The sequence below is a fragment of the Odocoileus virginianus genome, chromosome 14 (genome assembly GCF_023699985.2).
Source record: "Odocoileus virginianus isolate 20LAN1187 ecotype Illinois chromosome 14, Ovbor_1.2, whole genome shotgun sequence".
Taxonomy (NCBI): Eukaryota; Metazoa; Chordata; class Mammalia; order Artiodactyla; family Cervidae; genus Odocoileus; species Odocoileus virginianus.
Genome location: NC_069687.1, coordinates 65,758,569 through 65,773,023, shown reverse-complemented (window position 1 = coordinate 65,773,023; position 14,455 = coordinate 65,758,569). Strand labels below are relative to the sequence as shown.

At 47.7% G+C, this 14,455-nt stretch overlaps 1 protein-coding gene across 2 annotated transcripts in view; it reads left to right on the top strand.

The window, feature by feature from the left end:
* DOCK2 (dedicator of cytokinesis 2) overlaps positions 1-14,455 on the top strand; it is a 456,669-nt gene that overhangs the window by 413,212 nt on the left and 29,002 nt on the right. For both annotated transcript variants that reach the window (XM_070476853.1, XM_070476854.1), the window contains exons 37-41: positions 1,017-1,107; positions 1,749-1,868; positions 6,697-6,786; positions 8,552-8,656; positions 11,704-11,845. In XM_070476853.1, coding sequence (XP_070332954.1) covers positions 1,017-1,107; positions 1,749-1,868; positions 6,697-6,786; positions 8,552-8,656; positions 11,704-11,845 — 548 coding nt within the window. The remainder of the gene's footprint in view (positions 1-1,016; positions 1,108-1,748; positions 1,869-6,696; positions 6,787-8,551; positions 8,657-11,703; positions 11,846-14,455) is intronic.

Here is a 14,455-nt window from a genome sequence, read left to right as displayed (position 1 = left end):
GTACCTGATGCACAATGATAATAGATAATAGCTGTCACTGCTCAATGCTGGCTACGGGCTAATCACTTCCAGTGGATACTGGCATTTATTAGTAGCAATGCTGGCTGTCATTCCCAGAGCCTTTCCTACAGGGTCTGTTTGGCCCTTTGTAGGCCCAGAAACTCTATAGGTAGGTTCTGTGAGCACCACCATTTTACACATGAGCAAACTAAGGCACAGAGAAGTTGATTCACTTAATACACATTATGTATCAAATAATTGATTGACACTCCCTTACTCTGATCCTGTCCTGTTCTTAACATCTTTCAGCCCTAGTCATCCTAGGGTTCAGAACTAGATCATCATATTGCAGAAGGGTAGGAGATGGGAATGTCATTACAGTTGAATTGTAGATTCTTTCTGCTGACAGCCCCATGCCTCCACCTGAATGTCTAATTTCTAACCCCTTTCTTTACTTACCAGAAATTTCACTTCCTTTACACCTTGAGAGCATTGAAGAGAGGGTAGAGGTTCCCCTTTACAGACTTGCCCATGCCCTTGGAGTTGTACAATGATTAGAGTATAGTCTCTGAAGGCCGTTAAACTAGGATCATATTCCAGTTCATTCATTAGCACATGATCTCCAACAAGCCATTTACTTCTCCTTCCTTGATTTCCCTTACTTGTCATATTGCGTTGGCCAGAGTCTTCAGTATGAAGTTGAATACTGGCTGGAATGATACCTAACTTCTCCAGGCCAGAGCTTTCTTATCTATAAATGAAAATTCACAGTGGACCCATTTTATGGTAGTGTCAGGGAGCTTACATGATCAGAGGCACTTAAATACTTGGCATGGTCCCTGTCAGACCCTCAATGTCCCCCAACTTCTAGGTGCTATCGCTGTCACTCATGCAGGGGACTGAATGTCGGGGACTCCCTTGTGAATCCAAGAGGTATCCAGCTGCTCTCTCTGGCCTGGCCCTACCACCTGCATTCTTATTACTGCATCTGGTGATCTAACATATTTCCCAAACAGGTACCTGTACAAACTCCGTGACCTTCACCTGGACTGTGACAACTACACAGAGGCTGCCTATACACTCCTTCTCCACACCTGGCTTCTCAAGGTACTGCCCTCCCAGTGAAGGGGGTTCATGCTGAAATTCCCGTGGAGCCCTCACAGCAAGTTGAAAAGTTTAAAAAAAAGAAAAGAAAAATTAGCCAAATAAAGTTTGTTTTGCCCTGTGTCCCCAGACTTTAAACCTGGCAGGTTACTTTTCTGCACTGCTCTGTCTGGTCACATAAGGTTTCAAGTGACCTTCGCATTTAGCAGCAACAACAACCCCCTGAGATGTATCTTGAAGTTTTACATAACATTCAAACTGTTTTATATAACATCCAAGCATCAACTATAAATCATTAGCATGCCCTGTGAGCTGTTTTCCTTCTCTTGAAAGTGCTGCTGGAGCAGGACAAAGTCTCAAGGATTTCCTTTGGGTTTTGAAGAGCTGGGGCCATGTCTTGCAGGAATTCAGAGGAAAATCCTACAATCCATACACAGGAACCAACAGAATGCCCAGAGAGTCGATAAGAGTGAATCCACAGAAATGGAGAGGTGCTTCCTGTGGAAACTGCAGGCCAAGATCGTCTCTCTGATTGACACGCAGGGCAGCGAGGACACAGGCGGGGGTGTCTGCAGGGCCTCCTCCCACTCCTCGGCAGTAAGGGAGACACCTGCCCCCGGTGACTGTGTGTCCTCTCTCTGCAGTGGTCAGATGAGCAGTGTGCATCGCAGGTCATGCAGACAGGCCAGCAGCACCCGCAGACCCACCGGCAGCTGAAGGAGACACTCTATGATATCATCATAGGCTACTTTGACAAAGGAAAGGTAATTGGTCGCTGCCCTTCCTCTCTCCGTGGGAACCCGAGCTACTGGGAAGGACTGTTCTGTCCCATACTCTACATGTAACCCATCTGCAGGTCTGGTCAGCTCTCCTGCCCAACCCTAAGTCTGATCATTTCTCTCCATCCCCATTCCTACTACATATGTACAAGGTACCAGCATGGCTCACCTGGACACATTGAGTCCTATGCAATAGCCCTGTATCCTCTATTCCCCTGCAACAGGTCATCCTTCATATAGAAAATGGTGATCATAGAACATACTTATCCCATAGAATATATCCCTTTGTCCTGCTTACAGTCATCTCAAACAGCCATCCCAACGCTTAGATCAAATTAAAATCTTTCCCTCGTATGTGACTGTCCTCTGATTACCTCTCCCGTGTCAGCTCTGCCAGGCTCCCTCTTGCTCGCAAATTCTGTGCCAAGCTCTTCTCCACCTCAGGGCCTATGCACTTGCTTTTCCCAGCTTAGGACATTTCTCTTCCATATCTTACCATGGCCAGTTCCTTCTCACAGCTCAGGGTTTTGCCCAAGCAAAGAATGTCATGTCCTGAAGGAGGCCTTCCCAGACCACACACGGCAGTACCCCTGCTGTGAGTCATACTCATTTCTTCTTCAAAGCACTTACCACTGTCAGACATCACCTGGATCACTTTGTTTTCACTTGTTCATTGTCTGGCTCTCCACTTTAGAAGGCCAAGAGCATAGATATTTGTCTTGTCCATTGCCAAGTGCCTAGTAGCTAGCACAGACCCTAACGTATGGGACCCAAAAGATATATGTTGAATCAATGAATTAATTGAATGTATGAATGACATCATAGTGTCATCATTGATCTCTAAACAGCAAGAACAGGGTGATTTGTCATGTTTTGTCTGGAGATTGGCCAAACCAGTTACTGTCCATCCTCCAGCCTCCAACTGACCCTTTAGGAAGCACCAGCTCAAATGCTGGAGGAGACATAGTAGGTGGGTAAGAGCTCAGGATCTGGGTTTCAAGCCTCATTCCTTTACCACCTACAATCCCCATGGCTTTTCAGAGATTCCAATTCCCCATCCATAATAGTGAGATATTGATAGTACCTACTTTCTAGCTGCACTGTGACAATTAGGTGAGAAAATGATATAAAGCACTTAGCATAAGACCTGGTGCTGCTACTGCTAAGTCACTTCAGTCATGTCTGCTAAGTCACTTCAGTGCAACCCCATCCCTGGGATTCTCCAGGCAAGAACACTGGAGTGGGTTGCCGTTTCCTTCTCCAATGCATAAAAGTGAAAAGTGAAAGTGAAGTCGCTCAGTCATGTCTGACTCTTTGCGACCCCATGGACTGACCCCATGACTACCAGGCTCCTCCGTCCATGGGATTTTCCAGGCAAGAGTACTGGAGTGGGGTGCCATTGCCTTCTCTATGAGACCTGGTACATACTACTAACTTGTTCAGTTTTTTTTAAATATTTTAAAATATTTATTTTTTAAGGGCTTCTCTGGTGGTTCAAATGGTGAAGAATCCACCTGCAATGCAAGGGACCCAGGTTTGATCCATGGGTCGGGAAGCTCCCCTGGAGAAGAGAATGGCTATCCACTCTAGTGTTCTTGCCTGGAGAATCCCATGAGCAGAGGAGCCTAGTGGGCTTCAGTCCATGGGGTCCCAAAGAGTCGGACATGACTGAGCATGAGCACATTTATTTATTTGTCTGTGCCAGGTCTTAGTAGCAGCATGCAGGATTTTTTTTTTTTAATTGTGACGTGCGGACCCTTAGTTGCAGTGTGCAGACTCAGTTCTCTGCCCTTGAGGCACCATCTGACTGCCTGCTTCCTCTCACAAGCTTTCCCTGAGTCCTCCAACTTACCTACAGCCCTGCCTCTCCTCTGAATGGCTAGGCCTCTTACAGTTCATCAGGCACAATTTAACACTTACTTTTGGCCTGTTCTGTCACTGCAGTTCATTGCATCTGTCTTAGTGTGATCTCTCCACCTTCCCTGAAAAAATGAAATGAGGTAATGTCTGTGGAAGGGTTTATAAATTCCCAGGCGTTGAGTGGGTTGGAGAAGACTGTGTTTATAATTTATGGTCCTAAGCCTCTTGAGGGCAGAGACTCGGCCCTCTCTGGAGCCTCCTGTCCTGCTGGACGTCGAGTCTGAGCTCACTCTTGGTTTATCGGCTGATTAAGTCCGTCACAGTGGAAAAACCCTGAGAGGACCTGTCAGGCCTTGTCCTCTGCCCGTATCCGACTCAGCCAACCCTTCGCTGAGCAGAGAGGAAAAAGGTGTAAGCCCGGGTACTAAGGGGCGTGTTACTAGTCGGCAAAGCCCACAGACAGGTCATCACCTTCTTTTTTTGCACGTAACCCCTTGGTGTTGTGCGATAATGGGGAGGAGGAGGGCGGGAACAGGGTGCCACTAAAGCGCTTCACGGGCAGAGAGGAGGGAGTGGATGGGGGTAGCTCCCTCTAGTGCCTCCGCTGTGGGGGCTTCTAGAGTGAAGCCCAGACTCTTCAGCATCCCTTTGACTTCCTCTCCCCATACCTCCCCTCATGGAGACTTTTGATCTAGACACACGGAATGACTTTCTGCCCCTTAAGTCCTCTTGTCATTACCTGATGGACTCCTCCACATCCCTCAAACCCAACTAGTACATCTGTTTATGTGTACGCTTTACCCACTCCTATTTCATGAAAGCAGAGACTGTCTTGTCCATTTTTATCACTGTCCCATCCCTGTGTACCATGCCCAGCAGCCAGCAGGTACTCAGTAACCAGTGTAAGAGGCTCAGGGATCAGTGACCGGCAGAGGTCCCAGTGACCACGCAGGCAGACCTGAAGGACATTCCAGGCATTCGACTCCCTGCCTGTCTCTCTTCTTAGCCCCTCACTGATCCCTTAACACATAGGGGAGTACTTCTGGCATAGTATGGTGGAAAGTTGGCAAAGACCTCCACTTGAGTCAAACAGCCCCCTGGCCCAGTCCCGGGGCTTTAACTGCATCTTCTCATTCGGGCTAAGGAGAAAGAACCAGCCCATACTCATCTGTGGACTTGATTCCTCCTGGCATGTAAAACATTTTTATGCTGCTCACTAAGCTGTCCATGGGTTTACAGCCGTGGCTCCTCCACTCAGCACTTGCTTTTATTTATTTTTATGCTTGGATGCAGAGAGAGCACTTCTCCGACAAAGCACACACTGCATTTTGGCAACCTCCCCCTCTCCTCCCCCTCCTCCCCCAACTTCTCCATTTAGGTGCATCTTCCATTTGAAACCAAATTTAAAATGTAATGGGTGTCCCTTGAGATCGCCAGATCTCCAGCCCACCCAGCACCTCCCTCTGCCTCTCTGTAGAGGTTCCTGACCCCTTTGATCTAGGATGGAAGGATGATCTATTGGTTTCAATTAAAATGGAACAGATGGAAATGACCCCCTCTGTCCAGAGGATTTTTTTCAGAATTTTTTTAAAGATGCAAAAGACCTGTTTAAAAAGTTTTCATCACTCTTTTAAATACTACTACCTCCTCCACCTCCACGCCGCCCATTGCTCACTCACCCTAAATAATGTAGTTAAGAAGTGATGGTATAAAGGTTTATTTATGCAAGATGAGTAAATTCTAGACATCTCTGTACAACATTGGGCCTATAGTTAACAATTCTGTGTTATGCATTTAAAAACCTGTTAAGTGGGTAGATCTCAGGTTAAGTGTTCTTACCACATTTGTTTTTTAAAGTGAGAGAAAGAGAAGGGTGGAAGGGAGGAAGGGAGGAAAGTTGGCCAAAGGGAAAAAGAAAGTGATGGGATTGGCAGAGTGAAAAGATCCCAGTAGCAAACATCAAGAGAACTAAATCTGGCTCCAGCTCTATCCTCAGAAATTCGCTGCCTGCTTATTTTCTTTGTGAACCATTTTTCTCTGGGAAATCTCTGGTGGCTCAGATAGTAAAGATCCATCTGCAATGCAGGAGGCCCAGCTCTGATCCCCGGATCAGGAAGATCCCCTGGAGAAGGGAATGGCTATCCAATCTAGTATTCTTGCCTGGAGAATCCCACAGACAGAGGAGTGTGGTGGGCTATGGTCCGTGGGGTTGCAAAGAGTTGGACGTGATTGAGGGACTGGCACGTTCCCTTTCTAAGGGAGGGGGTTTGTTTTTTAACTGGAGGAAAGTTGCTGCGCAGTGTTTACAGCGCTGTGCTGGTTTCTGCTGCACAACTGCGTGAACCCGTCGTGCACACACCGCGTATACCCCTGCCTCCCGAGTCTCCGTCCCCTCCTGCCATCGTCCCCTCTCGGTCACCACAGAGCCCTGGACCGGGCCCCCTGTGCTGTGTAGCAGCTGCCCACTGGCTCCCTAGTTTACACACGGTAGTGTATATGTTTGTCAATGCTCCTTCCTCAGTTTGGCCCACCAAAGCTTAGCATAAGGTCAAGGGTCATTCTCAAGTGCACTTCCTGGCCCTGCTTTAGGCTAGGGCTTTGACCTGGGGTGGATGCTCTGCCGGTCTGAACTCTGTTTCTCACCTGGAAAATGCAGGTGCTGCTTGTCACCTCTCAGAGGGGTTGTGAAGATCCAGAGAGCATGTAAATGAAGCACTTAGCCTAGTGTGTGGGTGTTCCATTATTTATCAGGAAACCAGGGTGAGAAGCAGAGGATAGGCCTGCTTCTTGGGATGCATTTGGTTCCCTGGGTGTGGGGCCGGGGCTGGGGCCGGGCTACAGGGAGGCTTGTGGCTCAGTCCCAGGTGTGGAGCTGCCCCAGTGCCTTCCTCAGCAACGGCTCTGTAAGCCTGGGAGGCCCTTCTAACCTTTGTCTCCGTGACCTTCCTTGTAGATGTGGGAAGAGGCCATCAGTCTGTGCAAGGAGTTGGCAGAACAGTATGAGATGGAAATCTTTGACTATGAGCTGCTGAGCCAGAACTTGGTAAGGAGTCTCCAGGGGGAGCTGACTGCCCTGGAGGTTGGGTGCTGGGGCCTTGGCTGGGCAGAGAGGCTGGGGAGAGGGGGAGCCAAGGCAGGAGGCCATGTGGGGTTAGGATACCGGGAAAGGAACTGAAGTTGGGCTGAGCTGAGCCAAACTGTGCTGAGCATCTCCCTCCCAACTGGGAATATTTCCAAAGGGAGGTCTTCTGGGAAAGCTCATCAGGCACAGTTTCTCGTATGGAGTGCTAAGTACCTGCCCGGTGCTGGGGCTGCCGCCGCTGGTGCACACCCAATAAGCACTGTGCCGCATTTGCTGTGAAATTCGCACAAATCACTAAATCAATTAGATAAAAAAGCAAATTCATGCTTTCTGATTAACAGATAAATCACATTAAAGTGCTCCCCATCTGGCCATTCCCATTAGCTCCTCAAAGCTTGTGATTTGGAGGGGAAAGTGGGAAGTAGGGGGAAGCAGAGACCCAGGCTGGTGGGGAGGTGGCCCAGGCTGCTCTCCCCACACCGATGTCTTGGTGGCCTGAGACCCAGGACTCCAGGGCCCCATCTGAGCGCATTTCGAGAGGTTAGTCAGTCCACCTCTTTCTAGGGAACTGTGAAATGACGGTCAGAGTGCTAGAAAAGGATTGATAGCTTGTTCTGGCGGGGGGATGAGTATGGAATATAGTGTTCTTGGTTATGATGTCAACACACACACCACTTGCACCAAGAGTCTGCCTGAGTCTGCCCACACAGATGTTTGCAGGTATGGAGGGACACATGCTTTCTAATGTATGCAGTACATATGCATACATACACACACACACCTATAGAGCCTGAAATAGGAAATGGCAACCTACTTGAATATTGTTGCCCTGAGAATGCCATGGACAGAGGAACGTGGCGGGCTACAGTCCATGGGAATCGCAGAAGAGTTGGACACAACTTAGCAACTAAAACAAACAAATAATCTGTACTAACAACTACATATTTCCTGTGTTACGACTAGACCATCACTACCACCACCCATGCACAACCATGCATGCACACACAGCCAGTATACATTCACGCATCCACTAGTGGACGTGTTCGGCTGTGCACCAGGCCCACATCAGCCCATATCACACAGGTTCACATCCAGGGCCACACACATTTATCTTCCATATTGTGTTCAGTGTGAAATGCTGTCATCTGTGAGTGCACCATTCTATTCTACATGCCCCATCATGATTTCTCTCCAGTTAATAGTGATTGGAAGATGCCATTAGGTGTAAAGTAAAACACAAACTCTTTTCAAAGATGTTAAAATATAAAAGCACGCACCTCTTTGAACTGGTGAAGTACGTTGGGTGTGCCTACACAGGAAGAGATCCATATCCAGAAACACTTCTCCATCTATAGACCGCCCCAGACACACTCCCGCTGGGAGCAGAGTCATGATGCTGGAGGGGCTCTGAACAGCCGGCAGGGCTCAGTTCCCTACTTACTGGATGCCCTGAGATACCAGTTCCTTATCGGCAAAGCAGAGATACACTTCCTTGGGATTGTTATGAGGGTGATGCAAGTATGCGTGTTACTGTAGGTAGGATGATTAACAGGGTATCTGGTATATTGTAAATATATCACTATTATGATGACAGTTCCGTGAATATGCAAATATGTGCACTTGGCACATTTGTTCTGGTGTCATGATCACGTCTTAACCCCTTGGAGCTGAATGTGCCTTTAATACACATCTGTGTTGTTACAAGCTATGAGTTCTCTTCTTTCAGATCCAGCAGGCAAAATTCTATGAAAACATCATGAAAATCCTCAGACCGAAGCCAGACTACTTTGCTGTTGGGTACTACGGCCAGGGTTTCCCCTCGTTCCTCCGGGTAAGTCTGTGGGTGGCGCGGACACAGGCCAGGGTCCCGGGGCCCTGGCCTCTCGGCTCTCCCTCTTCTTTGAGGCTCTGCTTGAGCTCAGATCCCGACCCTCAGATCCCTAACCCTAACCCTCCGGTGTCCACGTGCTGTCCCCTTCGCCTGCATTTCCCCAGTCGCCCTCCATGAACAGCTCCTCGGCCACCTGCTGTGTTTCCTTACATACACGGCGGCGTTGGCTGTCTAGTGAGGCAGTGAGCACACCATCCCAGGGACGAGGTTCTTGGAGAGGCCGGGGGAGCTCTGCTGCCCAGCGGGAACTGTATTGCACAAGTTCTCAGACCTTTTGGTGTCAGGGCCATTTTGCCTCTTAAAAATATGATCAGGGTCCCCAGAGAACTTCTGTATTTTTAGACTTTATCTATCTGCATTTATGACACCCAGAATTAAAACTGAGACAGTTTTAAAATGCTGTTGTCCCCTCATACTTACCAGGAATTGGTTTCAAGACCCTGTGGGGAGAATAACACCTGAGGATCCTCACGTCTTTTATATAAAATGGTATAGTGTTTGCATATAATCTCCTAAATGGTTCAAATCACCTCTAGATTACTTATAATACTAAGTACAATGTAAATGCTTTGTAAATAGTTGCTAGAATGCAGCATACTCAAGTTTTGCTTTTTGAAAGTTTCTAGATTTTTTTTTTCAAATATTTTTGAATCATGATTGGTTGAATCCATGGAATAAGATCCTGAGGATATGAAAGGTTAACTATTTAGTACTAGTTATGGAGGTTCATCGAAAAAGCAAGAGAGTTCCAGAAAAACATCTATTTCTGCTTTATTGACTATGCCAAAGCCTTTGACTGTGCAGATCACAATAAACTGTGGAAACTCCTGAAAGATATGGGAATACCAGACCACCTGACCTGCCTCTTGAGAAACCTGTATGCAGGTCAGGAAGCAACAGTTAGAACTGGACATGGAACAACACACTGGTTTCAAATAGGAAAAGGAGTACGTCAAGGCTGTATATTGTCACCCTGCTTATTTAACATCATGAGAAATGCTGGGCTGGAGGAAGCACAAGCTGGAATCAAGATTGCCGGGAGAAATACCAATAACCTCAGATATGCAGATGACACCACCCTTATGGCAGAAAGTGAAGAAGAACTAAAGAGCCTCTTGATGAAAGTGAAAGAGGAGAGTGAAAAAGTTGGCTTAAAGCTCAACATTCAAAAAACTAAGATCATGGCATCCAGTCCCGTTGCTTCATGGCAAATAGATGGGGAAACAGTGGAAAGAGTGTCACTTTATTTTTCTGGGCTCCAAAATCACTGCAGATGGTGATTGCAGTCATGAAATTAAAAGACGCTTACTCCTTGGAAGGAAAGTTATGACCAACCTAGACAGAATATTAAAAAGCAGAGAAGTTACTTTGTCAACAAAGGTCCATCTAGTCAAGGCTATGGTTTTTCCAGTGGTCATGTAAGGATGTGAGAGTTGGACTGTAAAGAAAGCTGAACACTGAAAAATTGATGCTTTTGAACTGTGGTGTTGGAGAAGACTCTTGAGAGTCCCTTGGACTGCAAGGAGATCCAACCAGTCCATCCTAAAGGAGATCAGTCCTGGGTGTTCATTGGAAGAACTGATGCTGAAGCTGAAACTCCAATACTTTGGCCACCTGATGTGAAGAGCTGACTCATTTGAAAAGACCCTGATGCTGGGAGGGATTGAGGGCAGGAGGAGAAGGGGATGACAGAGGATGAGATGGTTGGATGGCATCACCGACTCAATGGACATGGATTTGGGTGAACTCTGGGAGTTGGTGATGGACAGGGAGGCCTGGCATGCTGCAGTTCATGTGATCACAAAGAGTCAGACAAGACTGAGCAGCTGAACTGAACTGAACTGATGGAGGGTTAACAGAATATGAAGGGTAAACAACTTATTTAAATATAACAAGAATAAACCCATCCTGACTTGACTTGAAGTTGCTTCAGTCATGCTCAACTCTTTGCAACCCTATGGACTATAGTCCAGCAGGCTCCTGTCCATGGGATTTCCCAAGCAAGAATACTGGAATGGGTTGCCATTTCATTCTCCAGGGAATCTTTCCAACCCAGGAATCAAACCCAGGCATTGCAGGTGGATTCTTTACCAGCTGAGCCACAGGGAAGCCCAAGAAAACTGGAGTGGGTAGCCAATCCCTTCTCCAGTGGATCTTCCTGACCCAGGAATTGAACTGGGCTCTCCTGCATTGCAGGCAGATTCTTTACCAACTGAGCTATCAGGAAAGCCTGAAATGAGGATCCAGGTTTGGAAGCATTGATACAGGCATGGCTTTGGACAGAAGAGCTTAGAGATCATTAGAGGCAGCACAGTGGCACAGATAGGGTCTAGAACAGGGTTTCTCAACCTCAACTGTGTAGATATTTTAGACTAGATAATGCTCAGCTATGGGCCGATCCTGTGCATTGAAGGATTCTTGCCCACTAGGTCCCAGGAGTGCTCTTCCTTGGAGTTGTGACAATCAAAACTGTTTCCAGACATAACTAGCATCCCTTAAGAGGCAAATCACTGCCTGTTTAAAAAGTATTGGTCTAGAAGAAGTTTACGCATCAGGGAAGGATAAAGTGTGCTTCCATGAGGCCTGGTGATGAAGAACCCGCATGCTGGTCCCTTCCAGCTCACAGGTTCAGCCCATATGGTCCATGAAAGGCAGGAGGGAAACTGTGGCCATGTCGATGGGAGAGTGGGTGTGAAAGTGGAGTGAGGAATTTCCCTGGAGGCTGCACATGGGATGGTTGGAAGAAAATGTTCTCAGCATCCATGATCTCTTCTCCCTTTAGAACCAGTCCTTTAAAAAAAGTGGTGTGCCCAGCTAGAAGTGTGTGAGCTGAGGTTCCATCCTTTCCCTGGAGGGGAGACAGAGAGTGGAGAGATCTCTAGGCTGTCCCCACAGGCCTGTGCTCCTGACCAGCCTCCCAGCTTGGTTTCAACCGTCTCCTCCAAGCCTGGGCCCTGGGATCTCTGACAGATGTCCTTTCTCTGCAGAACAAAGTGTTCATCTACCGAGGGAAGGAGTATGAGCGAAGAGAAGATTTCCAGATGCAGCTGATGAGCCAGTTTCCCAACGCGGAGAAGATGAACACAACCTCTGCTCCTGGGGATGATGTGAAGAACGCCCCAGGCCAGTGTATCCTTAACAAATGTCCCTGCCAAGGGCCGGGCATGGGCAGCCCTGCCAGGACTTCAATCCACAGAGCCCTTTCCTAGAGCTGGGAACTGCTGCCAGAATCACTGCAGTGGTGCCAATTTCAGTGTCCAGTGCGGGATCCAAAAAGAACCCATCTCAGGAAACTAAATGTTGCATTCATTGATAAATTCACTTACTCACTCATTCCTTCTTTCTTTGTGATGATAACCATCAAGCTCTGACTCTTCCAAGCATTTCCTTGTACAGGGAACCAGAAATTACACTCACAAAGTGGTCCTACCTTCAGGGAGCTTCCAGTCTAGCAAGTGAAAGACATTTACAGCATCATTAAATAGGTATTTGTAAAAATGTGATCAGTGTTATAAGAAAGCCCTGCTGGTTACCATGATTGGGAGGGAAAGGAAGTCTTCTTTGAGGAAGGTGATGTTGAAGGTGGGTGATGAAGTGGCAAATGTCCTAGACAGAGGGAAGGAGCATCGTGTGCAAAGGCCCTGAGGTTCCAAGAACTGAAATGGTGCCACATTGCTCTTATAGCAAAATCAGAACTCCTGAACAAGCCTGCAAGGCTACCCTTCCTCTGGCCCCTGCCTGTGTCTCCCACGTCACTGCCCCCAACTTTTTCTTCCCTTTCTCATGCTTCTCTGCCGCACGGATCTTGTTTCTGCTCCTTAAACATGCCCAGCTTGTTCTTGCCTCTGCGCCTATGTGTTTTCTCTTCTCTTTGCTTGGAATGCCTTTCCCTCAGCTCCTTTCTCACCCATCAAATCCTTAACTCAGGGTCACCTCCCAGAAGAGGCCTTCCTTGGTCACCTTATTGGAAGACTTCAGTACTCTGCTGTCTCAACCCCTGTTTGTTTTTGTTTAGCAAACTGATCTCAATCTGTCATTATCTTTTGTGATTTCAAGTGTAAAACTACTTCATACATCGTAGTGTACATATGTCAACTGAATACCACGGAAAGAAAAAAAAACAAGAAGGTGCAATCTGTTCATAGGGCATATGCTGTATACGTGTGTGCTCAGAAGTGTCCAACTCTCTGTGACCCCAAAGCCCACCAGGTTCCTCTGTCCTTAGAATTTTCCAGGCAAGAATACTAGAGTCGGTTGCCATTTCCTCCTCCAGAAGATCTTCCCAATCCAGGGATTGAACCCGTGTCTCTTGCATCTCCCTGCACTGGCAGGCAGATTCTTTACCACTGTGCTACCTGGGAAGTCCAGGATATATATCAAGTTAACATTAAAAATAAATTCCAATATACAGTAGGTGCAGACAAATGCTGTTTGATTCCACTTATACGAGGTACCTAGAATAGTCAAATTCATAGAGTCAAAAAGTATATTGGTAGATGCCGGGGCCAGGGAGTGGGGTTTGGGGAGGGGCGATGGGGACTTGGGCTTCCCCAGTGGCCCAATGGTAAAGAATCCACCTGCAATGCAGGAACCACAGGAGATGTGGGTTCAGTCTCTGGGTTGGGAAAATCCCCTGGAGGAGGGCATGGCAACCCACTATAGTGTTCTTGCCTGGAGAATCCCATGGACAGAGGAGCCTGGTAGGTTGCAGTCCACAGGGTCACAGAGAGTCAGACATGACCGACGTGACTTGGCGTGCACACACGCATGCACAGTGGGGACTTGGTGTTTCATGAGGGCAGAGTTGAGGAAGGTGGAAGGTTCGGGAGGTGGGTGGTGCTGAGAGTCACACAGCAGTGTGAATGCACTTGGTGCCCCTGAGCTGCAGAGTTAAACATGGGTAAAACATCGTGGTTTCATTATGTGACTTTTACCACAGTTGTTGCTCAGTTGCTCAGTCATGTCTGTCTCTGCGACCCCATGGACTGTGGCACTCCAGGCTTCCCTGTCCTCACCATCTCCCAGAGTTTGCTCAAACTCATGTCCATTGAGTCAGTGGTGCCATCCAACCATCTCACCCTCTGTCATCCTCTTCTCCTCCTGCCTTCAATCTTTCCCAGCATCAGGGTCTTTTCTACAATAAAAAGGATTAAAAAAAAAAAAAGATAGAACTATCACAGAAGCTCCAGGAAGGCAGAGACCCATACTCTTGCTTGCTGCAGTGATCCTCAAAGGCAGCTCTCAGAAAACACTTGCTGGCCATCAGAAAGAGAAAGAAAACAAGAGAGAGGGGAAAGGAAGGGGAGCTAGAGAAAGGTAGGAGGGAGGGAGGTATGGATGGGGCACACAGAAGGTCGAAGTGACAGGAGATGGTGCTAGTGCGGCTGGGGAGGTCTGGTGGGAACAAGGCTCCAGTGCAGCGAAGCATAATGTTCAGCAGGTCAGGAGCTGATGCTGCAAGGGCTGCGTGAACCTAGTCCAGCTCCCGTGTTGCGCCCTGTAGCCCAAATTAAGTTACAGCCTTTAAAATGGGGCCGACAGGTTGCACGGCTGGTCTGCTAAGTCTGCCGAACCTTAATGCAAACATATTCCCCTCGGGTGATACATATTCATCTGTAACCTTTTCATTATGCTGCCTGCCCTTCATGCCTGCTCTACCGTGGTTATTTGCAGGAGGAAATGTAACCAGTGGCAAAGCTGACTGGTTACACATGTGAGTTTGGTTACAGGCGAGACATG